The 15,579-nt window shown below is 32.8% G+C and overlaps 1 protein-coding gene across 2 annotated transcripts in view; it reads left to right on the forward strand.

Annotated features, from left to right (window-relative positions):
* Window positions 1–14,248, forward strand: part of LOC100372325 (protein virilizer homolog) — a 71,093-nt gene extending 56,845 nt beyond the window's left edge. For both annotated transcript variants that reach the window (XM_085500316.1, XM_085500317.1), the window contains exons 32-35: window positions 3,561–3,693; window positions 11,920–12,046; window positions 12,404–12,637; window positions 12,775–14,248. In XM_085500316.1, coding sequence (XP_085356442.1) covers window positions 3,561–3,693; window positions 11,920–12,046; window positions 12,404–12,637; window positions 12,775–12,865 — 585 coding nt within the window. In that variant the 3' untranslated portion in view covers window positions 12,866–14,248. The remainder of the gene's footprint in view (window positions 1–3,560; window positions 3,694–11,919; window positions 12,047–12,403; window positions 12,638–12,774) is intronic.
* Window positions 14,249–15,579: the final 1,331 nt, after the last annotated feature.

Below are 15,579 nucleotides of genomic sequence, written 5' to 3' on the forward strand. Positions count from 1 at the left end.
ATTTTTCAACGAAACTACATACATGTAGGTGCTTGTAGGTAATCCACTGACATGATTTGTTTAGGATTAAAACCTTGCATGTCAATTACCTCATTTGCATGAATTAGGCAAAAAACACATGAAACACATTAAAAACTGAGTGATGTTATGTCAGTTTGGTTTCACCCTTGTTTGTGGGAATCTTCATTGTATAAGCTAATACAAAGTGCCTTTTATATCTAAAATTTTAGATAATATATACATTGTTGTAGAAATAGGTACAGTAACTGACAGAAGATGTTTTAATTAAAAATGACATTTATGTGGGAAGAGTAGAAAGTTCAAGTTCTCTGGAAACCTTTACACATCTTCATGACATGGGTTTAGCATTTCCTTGAGTACTTTTATCACGTCTTGTATGTTGATGGATTTCTTGTGAGTGGATTGAATTCTGATACATGACTTGCACATTAACAACAGACTTTAAAGCTTTATCAAACATGTCATTTTGTGTACTTTTAAATATGCAAATGATTTAAACATGATCTTGTAGAATGTTGATTGTACTTGACTAAAGTAACAAAATTTATTAGGTTGTGGTTAAAACCATGCATATTAATCACCTAATTTGCATGATAATTGATTTTCAGCTGTTCCATAACTGTTCCACAGATAACTAAAGAACCACTGATTAGATTTTGATGAAACTAATTACATAGATTCTCTGTACTAATGAACAGATTTGATTTGTTTTGAGTAAAAATCTGTGCTTATTCATTACCTAATTTATATAATTAGTAAATGTTTGGCTTTTTGACTCCCGTGTGCGAAGCACAAAAGGGAGTCTTTGCAGTTACCCTGTCTGTATGTATGTATGTATGTATGTATGTATGTATGTCACTTTTTTTGTTCCACCATTATCTCAAGAACCACTAATCAAATTTTGATGAAACTTGGTACATAGATGCTCTGGGATAATGCGCAGAGTTGATTAGGTTTTGGTAAAAATCTCTGAATATTAATTACCTAATTTGCATGATAATTAGCTGATTTTTAGCTGTTTCAAGACTGTTCCACTGATTTTTGAAGAACCACTCATTGGATTTCAATGAAACTTGGCTCATGGATGCTCTGAACTAATGCACAGATTTGATTAGTTTTGGGTAAAAATCTGTTAATATTATTAATTACCTAATTTACATAATGATTAATCAATTTTCAGCTTTTCCACTGATATCTCAAGTACTAATCATAACATTTCAATAAAACTTGGTACATAGGTGTCCCATGACACTGCACAGACCTGATGGTTTTTAGGGTAATATCAGTACATATTAATTACCTAATTTGCATAATTAATTAACTTTCAGCTTTTGATATTTCGAGTGGTAATGATCACGTTTCAATGAAACTTGGTACATAGTTACTTGAGGACTGTGCAGAGACCTAATTAGTTTTTTGGTAAATATTTGTGCATATTAATCACCTTATTAGCATAATTAGTTAATTTTCAGCTTTTCACCTGATATCTCAAGTACTAATCATCACATTTCAATGAGACTTGCGACATAGATATTCTAGGACTATGCAGAGACCTGATTAATTTTGAGATAAAAAATTGTGCCTATTAATTACCTAATTTGCATAATTAGTTAATTTTTTGCTGTTCTATGGCTGTTGCACTGATGTCTAAAAACCACTCATTGGATTTCAATGAAACTTTTAAATAGTACCCATCACATTTCAATGAACCTAAGACTATGCACCATATTAGTTTTTGGTAAATATTTATGCTTCTTAATCACCTAATTAACATAATTAATTAATACTAATATCTCAAGTATTGATCATCACATTTGAATAAAACTTGGTACATAAATGCTCTAGGACAGTAGACAGCCTGATTAATTTTGGGTTAAAATCTGTTCATATTAATTCTCTAATTAGCATAATAATTAATATTTTTTTTGTTCTGTTCTGTTCATATTAGTTACCTGATTTACATAATTAGTTTTCAGCTTTTCCATCAATATCTCATGTACAAGTAATTTTCACATTCCAATGAAACTTGGTACATTGTGCAGACCTTATTAGTTTTACACCTAAATCTGTTCATATTAGTTACCTTATTTGCATAATAATTCAGTTTTCAGCTTTTCATTCAATTTCTCAGGTACTTACCTTATTTCAATGAATCTTGGTACATAAATGCTTCAAAAACATTGCAACGATATAATATAATCTAAAGTTTTTGGTTCATATACATCCATATTAATTACCTAATTTGCATTTTCACTTGTTTCTCATGTAGTATTCAACAGAATTTAATAAAACCTGGTACATAGATGCCCTGGTATATTGCGCAGACCTGATTATTTTTTGGTTGAAGTCCAGTGCATATTTATCACCTAAAGTGCATAATAATTTAGCAAATTTTGTTGCAGATAGAGACATGCAAGTAGTGCTGTAATTGTGTAGTTGTCATATATAGTCATTATTTCATTAAATATTTATAATTGTTGACCATAGCTAGGAACCACCCTGATCAATGTTAATAATGCTTACAAGTTTTGTGATTAGACCCAGTATGACTAATATATATATTTCAGTATTAAAATGCAGTATTATGTCTGCCTATGACAGATTGACTGGTGTCTAATCTTGGACCAGTAATGCTTTATCTTTTTCTTGAACTGAAAAAAAATGAATCCAAACCACATCTTTCTACTTTCACAGCCAAATAGTTTGAAAACTATATATGCATGTTACTGCCTTCATAAGTGTACTAGATAATCAGTGTATAAATAGTATCATCGTACTCCCTTGGTGGTAAATATTTAATTATGTCCTATGTGGAGTGACATGTATATTAAAACTACTAAACCTACATTATAATTATTTCCCCTGTGGGTTGATTAATTTTGCTGATATGAATCCAACCAATACTGATAGGGAATGCTAATTGATATCATCCCTGCCTCTCCAATTGACACTTGAGTGCTTAAATCATGACATTTATAAACTCTTTACATTAAATCCTCCGCCTCCCTCCTCATTTACTAATCACATGTGACTACTGTAAAATACTTAATTTTAGTGGAATCGATTTTTGCTGAAAAGGCTTTTTGAATGTTTTGTACGGAATTTATTTTCACCGGTTTTCACAAGTTGAATGTAAAATGTAGGAAAAAAAGTACATTCACTGGATTTTATTTTCATTGAATTATTCCTTCAGCGAACATAGTGAAAATAAATTCCAAGTATACAGTAATCTAGAAAACATGCCATATGGGTTACACAAATCTTAACCATTATCAAGTTCATCAAAATCATTTGTGTCAGTTCTTAGGTCACCTAAGTAGCTTCATTGCAAAGTGGCTAGAGGTAATCCCCCTTAGTCAAGTGTAATATATGAGAGGATTAAATACTTGTCTCCACCTGCAGCACGTTAAGTATTCCCATCCATCTTGTTTAAGTTAGTATTTGCAGTCATGTATAACATACCATGTAATGGTTTCACCTTGGTGTGTGTTATCTTTGTAAAAGGGATTCTATCAATCACATTTCATTTTATGTCCTAGGGTCCTCCTGCTCGTAATCTTGGTCGTGGTGGATTTATCGGTGGGCCGGGCTATCAAAGAGGTGGTTTCATTGGAGGACCTGGCGGTAGATGGGCTGGTGGACCATCAGGGGGTTACAATAGGCGAGATCTAGGTAAGTCCTTTCTATATAGATCATCATAAGAATGTGTTGGCACTTACATCAGGGATGTTGTTATTCTTCTTATACTGTTCAATTAAAAGTATCATGTTTTGTACTTTCACTGACAAATTGTTGCAGGAAGCTGCAATTGTTGGTGAATTCCGTTCAAAAACATCGTTGAATTATATTTGCTATCAGTTTTACTGCACTAAAAGCACAGTGACACGTTTGATTTATGCTTTAAGTGAAAGTATAGAGAAATGCTAACTTGAAATATCCAGGGAAGTAGATGTTATCTTGATCTAATCTAACTTGATTCCTGATTTCATTAATTCCCTTATGTTGGTTACGCTATTTTACTGGATCTTGTGAATGAATTGTAATAATACATGTACAGTATATATGGGAAATTTGATTATTATTATGAATAGCATAAACAAAATATTGAAAGTGTATTATTGAACAATTAACTCATTCTGGCCACACTTATAACACTGTATCCTATCTATCTTACGTAAGCAACATGAGAACATGGGAAAATGAGTCCAACATACTATTTTTTGTGTGATTTTTATATATTTTAGATAATTAATAAATTAGCCTTTTGAAGTTTATTATCAAAATCGAATGTGTTTTCTTTTTAATTTGCTTCAGCATTTAGTTATCCCCCCTTGTGATTTGCTTGTTGATGTATATAGTGGGTCTTACACCTGGTAAATATTGGCATGTTACATTTCTGCATATTGCAAAAATTATGCTGGGATCTGTCAATTGGTAGATATTAAAACTGAAAATAATAAAAACATTCATACTTTCTCAGTTTTAACTAACTCAAAATGACTCAAATATCAAAATCGTTAATTTAATCAAAATAAACTTTGCGTAAATGCTCCTCAGTTTGTATAAATTATCTCACTCATTGTGCTTGGCAGTTTTTATGAAGTTTGTCAACTGTGACAATGAACAAATAATTTATGAAACATGCATTAATATTGCAAATATTTTTTTACAAAGTAATGTGCGGAGTCTTATTGTATTTATGAAATTCAACATTAAGATTAGGTTGGATCACTACACATGACGATTTATTGCTGGTTTTTCTATTCTTTTAACCTGATTACCGGTATGTTTTTAAATGTGTATGTGCATTATATCATTAATATTTCATAGCAATAATCGCTGATAGGTGTATTATTTTGCGATGTATCCCAGTGGAATTTGTTTGTCGATGCTCAATTTATTTTTAGAATAGCCATCTAATGTCTTGACAGCTAATTTAATATTTGTGTGAAACAAAACTTGTTACTTGAACCACTGAAATAATAAAGGAAATATTCAGAGAACTCTTCTTTTGCTTAATGTATTAAGGCAATGATTAAAAAGCATATGAAGATTGACAATATATAACTTGAATAGATTGGTAACTCTACACTGTACAGACATCCTTCAAAAAATGTCATCAAAATTTAGTCTGATTATGATACTTTGATATACACCTAAATCCAAAAATTGCCTGACGAAAAAAAATTACAATAATGTGGCTGTTTTGAGCCAAAAGATAGTCAGTTGTGCACCAAATTCATTGGAATCAGTTAAGTGTGGGAAAACACAGGATGAGCAGTGGTTACAACAGACACCAAAATAAACTGATCAAAAAAAGCATTTACTTTGCAACATTGCAGTATTTCTAGGAATGAACATTGCCAGGAATGTTTGTTTGGATTTTCAATTTCAACAGCTGTCACTCCTGAATACAACTATTTTCACAAGTTAACTAGAATCCAGGTAAAACACTCAGATATAATCATGTAAGTGGATGAAACTATTTTCCATGAGTATTTCTACATTTGAACACAGTCTATTATTTTTGTTGGGGGGGGGGGGTGTTATGGACAATAAGAGCATTTTAAGAATATTTTACTTTCGCAAACTATCTACAGTAATATGTCTTGTCAAATTCACATATTCTCATCAATTCCAATGTTTTAATCATTAAATAGATACGTCATGCATGGTTTGAAATGAAGTCACAGCGGTTTCCTTTTCATATTATAGGACAGCTGCTTTTTTATACAAGATAGTCTATTTCTACTTGCTGTTAAAATGAGAGTTAACAGAATTAATGTATATTTTAATTAATAGGTGACAATGTAGTTAGTTTTTATTGTTGGATATGTCTGCATTTTATTTTTAACCTAATATGTGCTCTTTGACAGGAAGTTATGATACTACGTGTCTGTGCATTCACTGTAGTTTATAATGCAATGACAATATGGCTATGACCATGTCATAATGGTCAGCTGTTTGTTTTATTATATACTATACATGATAATATAAGAACATATTATTGTTTCATTAAATTTTTAGTATTAATTTTTGAACTTGTGTATGCGAAGGTACAATTTTATAATTGCTTCCTTATACAGTAAAATACTTTATTTTTGCTTGGAATAAATTTTCACTAAAGGAATGATTCAGTGAAAATAAAATCCAGGGAATATACTTTTTTTTCCCTCTATTTTATATTCAACTTGTCAAAAATCAGTGAAAATAAATTCCATACAAACACCTAAAAAAGTCTTTTCAGCGAAAATTAATTCCAGCTAAAATAAAGTACTTGACAGTAAATTGCTGATTAAAAACTAAGAAGAACCATATGTTCTGGGCTAATGCATAGATTTATTAGCTTTTGGTTGAAATCCTAACATATTAATTACCTAATTTGCATGAAAATTAGCTGATTTTTAGCTGTCCCATGACTAAAGAACCACTAATTAGATTTTGATGAAATTTGGTACATAGATGCTCTGTACTACTGAATGGATTTGATTAGTTTTGAATAAAAATCTGTGCATATTAATTACCTAATTTGCATGATAATTAGATAATTTTTAGCTGTATTACTGTTCTACTGATATATCTAAAGAACCACTAATTAGATTTTGATGAAACTTGTTACATAGATGCTCTGTACTAATAAACAGATTTGTTTTGTTTTTTATAAAAATCTGTGCATATTAATAATTTCCTAAATTGCTTACAGCAAGTCTCAGAAGTATTGGGGCAGACAATTTGCAAACTCGCTAGCGAATTGGCTAACTGCTTGGGTTTTGACTAAACAGTTGACCTTTGAATCTCGCTGGCGCCGTCATGTGGTCACGCCCACTCTGGGTGAATCTATATAACAGTAGGGGACAGTCGTCATACTTCAGTTGGATGGCGATTTTGCTTTTAAATATACCAGGGAAAGTGTTCTATTTTCTTCGTGGTGTTCGTATACAAGGGATTGGCCATGCAAAATCGATGAATGAAGTCGAATTTTATTAGCGGTTGGTTTAATGTTATCCCAACGAATCGTTTGGATGTGAACATTTATTTTCTCCCTGATTTATAGGAAACTTTCCCAACTTGTCTCTTTATTTAGTGTCAATCAGTGTTCAAGATGGCCCCATATAGTAAATATCGGTGGATTAATCGCATTTATCATATTATCACTTGTACGCCTGCTAACTGTGGCCATTGTCAGGATGACCAGGGAAACTACTTTCACATTACAACACCTCGCAAAGCAAATCATTCGGGGGAATTCAGACATGTACCAGGCTACGTAAAAGCATACTATGTTCCCTAATGCAAAATAGACTCGCCCGGAGTGGACGCGACGACGAGTCGGCGCCAGCGAGATTCGAAAGCCAACTGTTTAGTCAAACCCCAAACATTTAGCCAATTCGCTAGCGAGTTTGCAAATTGGCTGTCCCAATACTTCTGAGACTTGCTGTAATTAGTAAATTTTTGGCTTTTCCACTGATATCAAGCACCAATCATCCCATTTCAATGAAACGTTGCCTTAGAATTAACCAATTTTTCACCTATAACTCAAAAACCAATTACTGCATTTCAACAATTGTATATAATTGTCTGGGGTCAATGCTAAAACTGGTTAATTTTAGATTGAAAATCAAGTATACCAGTAGCCTAATTTGCATAATCATCATGATTCAAAAAAATTTGGTAAATAGATGCTCCTGGTAATCAACAGATGTGATTAGTTTAATGTTGAAAACCACACATCTAATTATTATTAGCCAATTGCTGATATCTCAAAAAATTGAATTTGTAGTAGAGGTGCTCTGGAATAAACTGCAAACCAATGATGTACAAACAAATTTATTTTCTGTGAGTATTATAAACTTCAATACTGTGGATCACATTGTTTTCATGTTGTACATCTGAAATAGCAGACAAATATGAGTTGCCAAGCTTCTGGTTGATTTTTAATATGCATCCAATATTCTTTCTAAGATTTTTTTTAATTTTGTTTTGTTTTATTTTTATCATTCGTTGTAACATGCTTAACACATGTATCTCCACAGTGAAAAATATCATGAGTACAAGTTTCTCCATCCATCAATAGTATCCAACTGTCACTGAATTTAAAGGCTCTGATATTGGCTACCGGTATTTAAATAGTGTTCAAACGACACATTCAAGATAAAGTGCAAAGTTGTCAATCACCTTACCACATACATTAATATTTCTATAGTTGTTTTACCTGAAACTGAACTACAAAAAGTAGGTAAAAATACATTGACAACAAACTATGTATCAAAGTCTGACTATAAAAACGTAAATATGACCAACTTTATCGTGGACTAGGTTGTGCAATGTTATTGTAGTGAAATGTGAATTAGTCCCTTCTTAATAATGCTCTGAGGTAACCTGCAGCCTGGTATTTCTGATTTGGCTTTGAAGGTTGGAAAGTAAACAGACTGACTTCCTGAACTATGCGAAAAAAACAGCATCCTGCCATGGCTCATATCTAGCACTAAAATCAGCAACCAAGGTGTGATATGCATGGCAACTGGCTCCATCAATGTTTTCTTTAACAGTAATTAACCTCAAGTTAACCTGATACAATGATGGATTCATTCCAGAGAAAATGGAATGAATGGATGACTGGGCATCATTAACCATTCTAGGGGTCAACCCCAGTTCTTGACCAAATGATACAAATTTACAGAGTATTCACATTCACAGGGTAGAAGTTGAAGAGGACAGTGACTCTTCCATAATAGTTCATCAATCCTTGTGGCCTCTCCAATGAGTCTGATAGAGTCTTGCTGTGTTAGCAGAGTCTGTCTGCTGCACACTGCTCAGAGAAACCTCTCACATGACTGAGTTACTTGTGTACTTTCAAAGAGCAATTGGAATCCTTAGAGGAAAAACTTCTGATCATTTATAAAATCATTTTGACAAATCGGAACCAATCCATGTAGTTTTAATTAAGTTTCACAGGATGGTAATCTCACAAAGCAGTTTCACAGTTTTTACTGTGGAAACGTAAAAATTGTGTTCCTTAACATTGTACCCCTCTTATCATCATGGTGAAATTTTGGAATGACTGAGAGATCCAAATATTCTGTCATGTAGTTGAGATCCAATTTAGGGGCCACTCAATATGATAACTCTGTATTATTCCAATGCTTTGCAATAAATTATTGCCCAGTTGGTATTATATGATATTCGTGTGACCTATGTCTCCAAATAATGGTGATACTGGATCTCACAAGCATTGCATATAGTAAGTGGTTTTACACATATTAAATTTTCTTTCAGATTATTACAGAATGTTGAAAACAAATTATTAAATTTTTTTTGCAACTACTTCTTAATAATTATAATATTGTTCCCATGACAACTCATTCACATTTGACTGAAGTTAGTTAAAATAATTAGAATTAATTAATGATACATCTCAGGTGGAGAGACACGTATAATAGATTTTATCCTCTTCCAGATTGCATAATTTTCCTTTTATCAGTCCCCTTTATCATATTCCTCTGTTATCTGATTAATGACTCTCATGTGGGAAGAATATTTTAATATCCATATTATCACTAGTAACTGCTGCAAGTCATGTAGCTCTCCTATACTATATTTCTTTAGAGAAAGAGTATTTTAGGCAAGGGTCACTTGTGGGCAAAAAAGGAAAAGGTAATTTTCAGTGACAGCCAGAACCCAATTTTACTTCAGTCCCATTTTCTGGCTCTTAAAAGGCTCCAATAGATTCTCATATATGCATTGATTGGTTTTGTTCAAACCTGAAGATAATTCGTCTGATAATAACTCGCATCTGCACATAAATTTGTTTCATACTTGATTAAATCTAAAGATTCTTGGTCATGTCTTTCATTTGTATTTCTTTTGAATTTGTCTTAAAGGTCGGTTAGTCATTCTTCATCAGTATAATTTGTTTTCTGAGCACTTACTTGTTCTTTGTGAAATCTTGCCCCATTACAGATGTATGCAGACTGATCTTAAGGTTGAAGAAGTGAACCATTGCATATTGGATATTACAACCACTTTGGCAATTTTATAACTTCAATTTGAACTATAATTTTAGTGGATTGAAATACCCTGAGAAACATTTATCTTTGAGAGTATATAAGTATGCAAGTCATGATGACATGCAATGTGAAATTGACACACAAGAGAATCAATTCAATTAAAAAATACAGAAAGTTATCTCTGCATTATAAAAAAATAATCCTGATGTCTTTTCTCTTGTGTGTATTTATGCTATCAGTTTGACAATTTCTCTTTGTCATCATATGTGTCTATTTAATGAATAGCTTAATTTTTCTCATCCATTCACTGGCATGAATATTCTGAAATTATTACATACAGTGTTACCTAATTGATTACTAACATATAATATAACAAGTTGTATCTAAGTTTTTAACAATTTAAAGATGTACCCTCTTTGATTGCATAAGTTGCTGTTTCCATATGTCTATATCTTGTGCCAAGGTTTACATAAGCAGTAGCATGTAGCCAATGTTATATTCTAGTGTAGTTTTCATTGTTTTCTTTTTGTGTTGATGCTTAAATTATTTATAATCCATAAGTCTCCCTTTTCAGAATGCGTCCAAATTAGAACTTATGAATTGATCTTAGTGCATGAGTGTGTGTGTGGGTGTGTGTGTGTGTGCGTGCGTGTGTGCGTGCACGCCCACCCACCTCTATCTCTGACATGCCAGAGCCAATCACATTAAAACTTTACATATACATGTACATCATACATTCCGAAACCAGATCTCTGCACATCATTTGGTTTTTCTGATCAAATTCAAAAACTAGGTTTCACACATTGAACATTATCAGACCTTAATGTATGTTTTTCAAATTGGATTCATAATGGCCGACTGGTGGCCATTTTGTTTTAATAAATGACTTGCCTTGACTGATTTTGTTCATGTTTTATATACTCATCATATGTTCTAATATTTGTTTGATGATGAGATTCAAGATGGCTAATTGTCAGCCAATTTAATGTTAAAATGCATCAAAATTGGATCATACTCGAACAGCTGTTGTTCAAATATGGTGCATACGTTGAATATAAGGGGACCATCATTTTATTACATCAGATTCAAAATGACTGAATGACTTTGTATTAATGAATGCTTGAGCCATTTCTCTGATTGTAATCAAACTTTACCCTGTTTCAAAATGTTTCTGATTCAAAATGGCAGATTCATTTCAGTATACTACTGAACTGAACTCAACATCCTAACTGTAGTAAACACACTGTGATCAACAGAAGTGCAGTAGTAAAGTTGTTTTCGCTTCTACTACAAGACCTAATGGTGGTGATGCCGATTCCCTAACCTGCTGGACATACATGTAGTTGGATTAGACAGCTACAAATGATGAGCCCAGCTTTGCTCCATTTTTCTGTGTCTAGAGTCTTTTGTCTGTTATGGTTTCCCCTGACACAAAAGAACCATCTATTCAGCCATTGTCTGAATAGAACATGGAAATTTACGACCAAGATACAGCCAGGGACACAGGATAAAACAACAGCCTGTGGTTTTGATGTCATTACAATATAATCTATTATTTTAGTTCTGTGATAAGAATAAGTCACATTTATTTTATACACATTGAAGAGCAAGTAATTAATCCCCATTCAGAGGTGTTCCAAAAACAGAGACTTATAATTTCACCTAATGATAACACACCAGTGGTTACATTTTTCTTGCTTTTTCTTTGAATTTAGCAACTAGATATCAAAACAACAACACACTTGGTACTTTGTTTTCTGTAACAACGTTACAATTGCAATTTTTATTTTAAATAAACACATATGTTCAAGTGATGATGAGAATATGGCAGTATTCATCCAAGTAAAGGAAGTGTTGTTTAACATTTCTGAATGTGTCTGTCTTTCTCTAGGTCCAGGTATGGGTAATATACAAGGTAGAGGACCTAATATTTGGGGTAATAGACAACCACAACAACCACCACCACCATCACCAGGTGGATACCAAGGTAGAACATCAAGAGGATTTCTCTCAAGACGGTAAGACCAGTCTGACTACTTATGTAGGCAAATACACTCAGGTTGTTATATATCAGCAGAGCATTTCCATGTATCTTATTTCAATCAGATGGATACTGTAGAACTGAAAGTTATTGCAGAAGAATTTGACTGATTTTAGTAGTACCCTCGACAGAAATAAATCTTTGATATGATTAAAATCACTCAAGGAACAACAGCATTCCAGGTTCACAACAATGGCCAATAAAAATCATAGGTGCCCTTAACATCATAACAATATTATTCAAACAAAATATTGTACATTTGTATTTCTATACTAATGAATTATGCAGAGATTATTCTGACCTGTGACTAATGCTCTGCTGTATTTACCTACAGGCCTGACAACAGACCAAGTGGTCCAGGGTATGGTAGACCACCACCACTACCACCTACTAGAGCTGATGGATTATATGGCTCACCAACCAGGGGTAACCCACGAGGTGGCATGAGGGGTTCAAGCTCAAGAGGTGGACCAAGTCCTACGAGGTCAAAGCCAATGAGAGGTTTTCGTGGTATGCCAGGGGGTGGCAGATGGGTTGGCCCTGGTGGTAAAACCGATCCACATACAAGGTGAGTGCAAATGAAAACAACTTTTGCAGTTATATCATCTCAGATTCACCTCCTTATTTTTCTGTTAAGGAATTGTCCTTGAAAATTTAACAGTCTGTTGACAATGTAGATAATAAGACGATTTATTTTCCTTACAGATTTCTGCCACCATCTAAGCCAAGTAGAGGAGGTTATGGTCGTCATGATGGTGGAGGCAGTCGTCATGGTGGGCGGCCATTTTCCAGATAATGAAAATTACTTATCAACAGAATTTCTTTGCTTGTATGTTTATCATATTATTGGTAATGGTACAGTTTTGTAACAGCCCATTTTTATAAGTTTCATACCGATGGATATATATCACCTCTCCCCTGTAACATGCAAAGTGCTTCACAAAAACTAGAATATATTATTGCATTTTTTGTTACTTGTTATGCTGCCGTACTTTTTTATATCATTACCCCAATTTATTATTGTACAAAAATATTTGGAAAAGTTAATTTGAGAATATCATGAAGATTATGAGTTGGTTGTTTGGATGGTAGTTTTAATTCTACCTGTTAATATTTATACACTCAAAAATAAATAATTGGTTCTGTCTTTAACACATTGCCTGCAAAAAGCTCTCATGGAAAGCCAAAATGAATCAGCAGCTTATGTGGTAATACCAATAGCAGAAACATTGAATCAATAGCAGACTGGATGCACATACATGTGCAATCTGATTAAAATCTTTTTTTTTTTTATTTTAATTGTTCATTTGTTTTTTTTATTTTCTGTCTGCAAACGCCCAAAGATCTGGCCAACCTTCATAGAAAATCTTTTTTGTGAGATCTCAAATACTGTAGAATACTTTATTTTCGCTTGGAATTTATTTTCGCTATTTTCGCTGAAGGAATGATTCAGCGAAAATAAAATCCAGCGAATATAGCTTTTTTTCCTATATTTTACATTCAACTTGTCAAAAATCAGTGAAAATAAATTCCATACAAAACACCCAAAATGTCTTTTCAGCGAAAATTAATTCCAGCTAAAATAAAATATTCTACAGTAACTAGGTTAGACGTCCAATCACAGAAGGTCTTGTATACATTAATTATGCATTTGTGCGCAGTACCTTCAAATCCATCAATAGCTGTATACAAAACCTTCTCTGATTGGTTATTCAATTTTGCAAGAGTTGAACAAGATCTTCAATGGAGGTTGTTCAGATCTTTGGGCTGTCGCAATCAGACAACTAAAAAAAATGAAAATTTGGAAAACATTTGAAATAAAATAATAATCACACATCAAAAAAAGTAACAATTAAAATAAAAACATGAAAGTAAAAAAGCCCAGCGAGATACGATTCTAATCAGATTTATACACGTGTAATACTCATCATAATAAAATGTTTTTCACTGCAGTATCTTGAATTGATCTGTACAAAGTCGATTGGTATAGTTATGGCTGTCTGTATGTTATAAAACTACTGGACATTTATCTAAACAATACAATATTTCTTGTGTTAAACTTTCTTGTTCATGGCAACTAAAACAAGCAATAAATTCAACCAACTGTAGTAATGTGAAAGTCATTAATCTTGAATAATAAAAGAGATACTTTATAAGTGCTGCTATGCAGCAATGTTAATATGTTGTATACTGACTTTATACTGTTATAGTAATATAAAGGAGTCACAGTTATACAAGTGTCTTATTAGAAATTGTGCTTTTGAAGTCTGCAGACAGACTTCACCATATATCATATATTCACCATATATCATAAAAGGACAACATACTGTTGTGAATGTATTCTCGCCATATACTATACTATACTATACTATATCATGAGGATTTACACTACTGTGACTCTACCATGTGTATTCTCACCATATACATGTACTATAGATGAGGATTTACACTACTGTGACTCTCCCATGTGCATTCTTACCATATACTATATCATATGAGGATTTACACTACTGTGACCCTCCCATGTGTATTCTCACCATATACTACTAGTATATCATACGATATACTATGTCATGAGGATTTACACTACTGTGACTCTCCCATATGTATTCTCACCATATATGAGGATTTACACTACTGTGACTCTCCCATGTGTATTCTCATCATATAATATGAGGATTTACACTACTGTGACTCTCCCATGTGTATTCTCCCCATATACTATTTCATATGAGGATTTACACTACTGTGACTCTCCCATGTGTATTCTGAATGTATCTAACGAGTCTGTGCCACTTGTGAAAAAGAAAAACAAACAGATCCTTATGATCTCACTCAACTTTGTTTAGTTTCTTGCACTTTGTTCAAATTGTTCCAACAACGAAATAACCTTGCTGATCGCATTCACACAGTTTCACTGAAAACGTTCTGTTGAAAGGGCAGACTTTTGTATGCTCACATTTTTTTTACAATCACATTTTGCTTTTGATTCTGTGTGGTCAAAATACTGAACTATGAATTATATAGTGTATTTGGAGGAGAGAAAAAAAGAATATACCGTAATACCTCGAAATTGAAAGTAAACAATTTGTCTATTTCTGTGTCATGGTTTCACTAATTTGCTCCGAATGACAAACTCTGTCGTTGTTTGGAGAATGGTTATTAATATACTCATTAGCTATTCGAGATGTATCATGTATGTATATATGTTTTTTTTTATTAGTCATGTTGGGTGTGTATGATGTGTCCATTAGGTATAAGAGGCTTTCTTTGTAAAAAAACACTATTTCCTTGAATATTTTATAGATAGCAGGGGTGTTATATATGACATTGCATGGCATAGCTTGAGACAAAATGGAATACAAAGTGCATCTTATTTCTATCACAGAATCATGAAAATAGTTTGTGAAGATTTTAGCGGATTTAATGTTTTTATTAAATAATAAAAAAATGTATCGAGAACTTGTTGCAGATTTAATTGTGGAGGGTAAAATCGTCTTGCGTCTTGTC

The sequence above is a fragment of the Saccoglossus kowalevskii genome, chromosome 6, assembly GCF_978046115.1.
Source record: "Saccoglossus kowalevskii chromosome 6, keSacKowa6.1, whole genome shotgun sequence".
NCBI lineage: Eukaryota > Metazoa > Hemichordata > Enteropneusta > Harrimaniidae > Saccoglossus > Saccoglossus kowalevskii.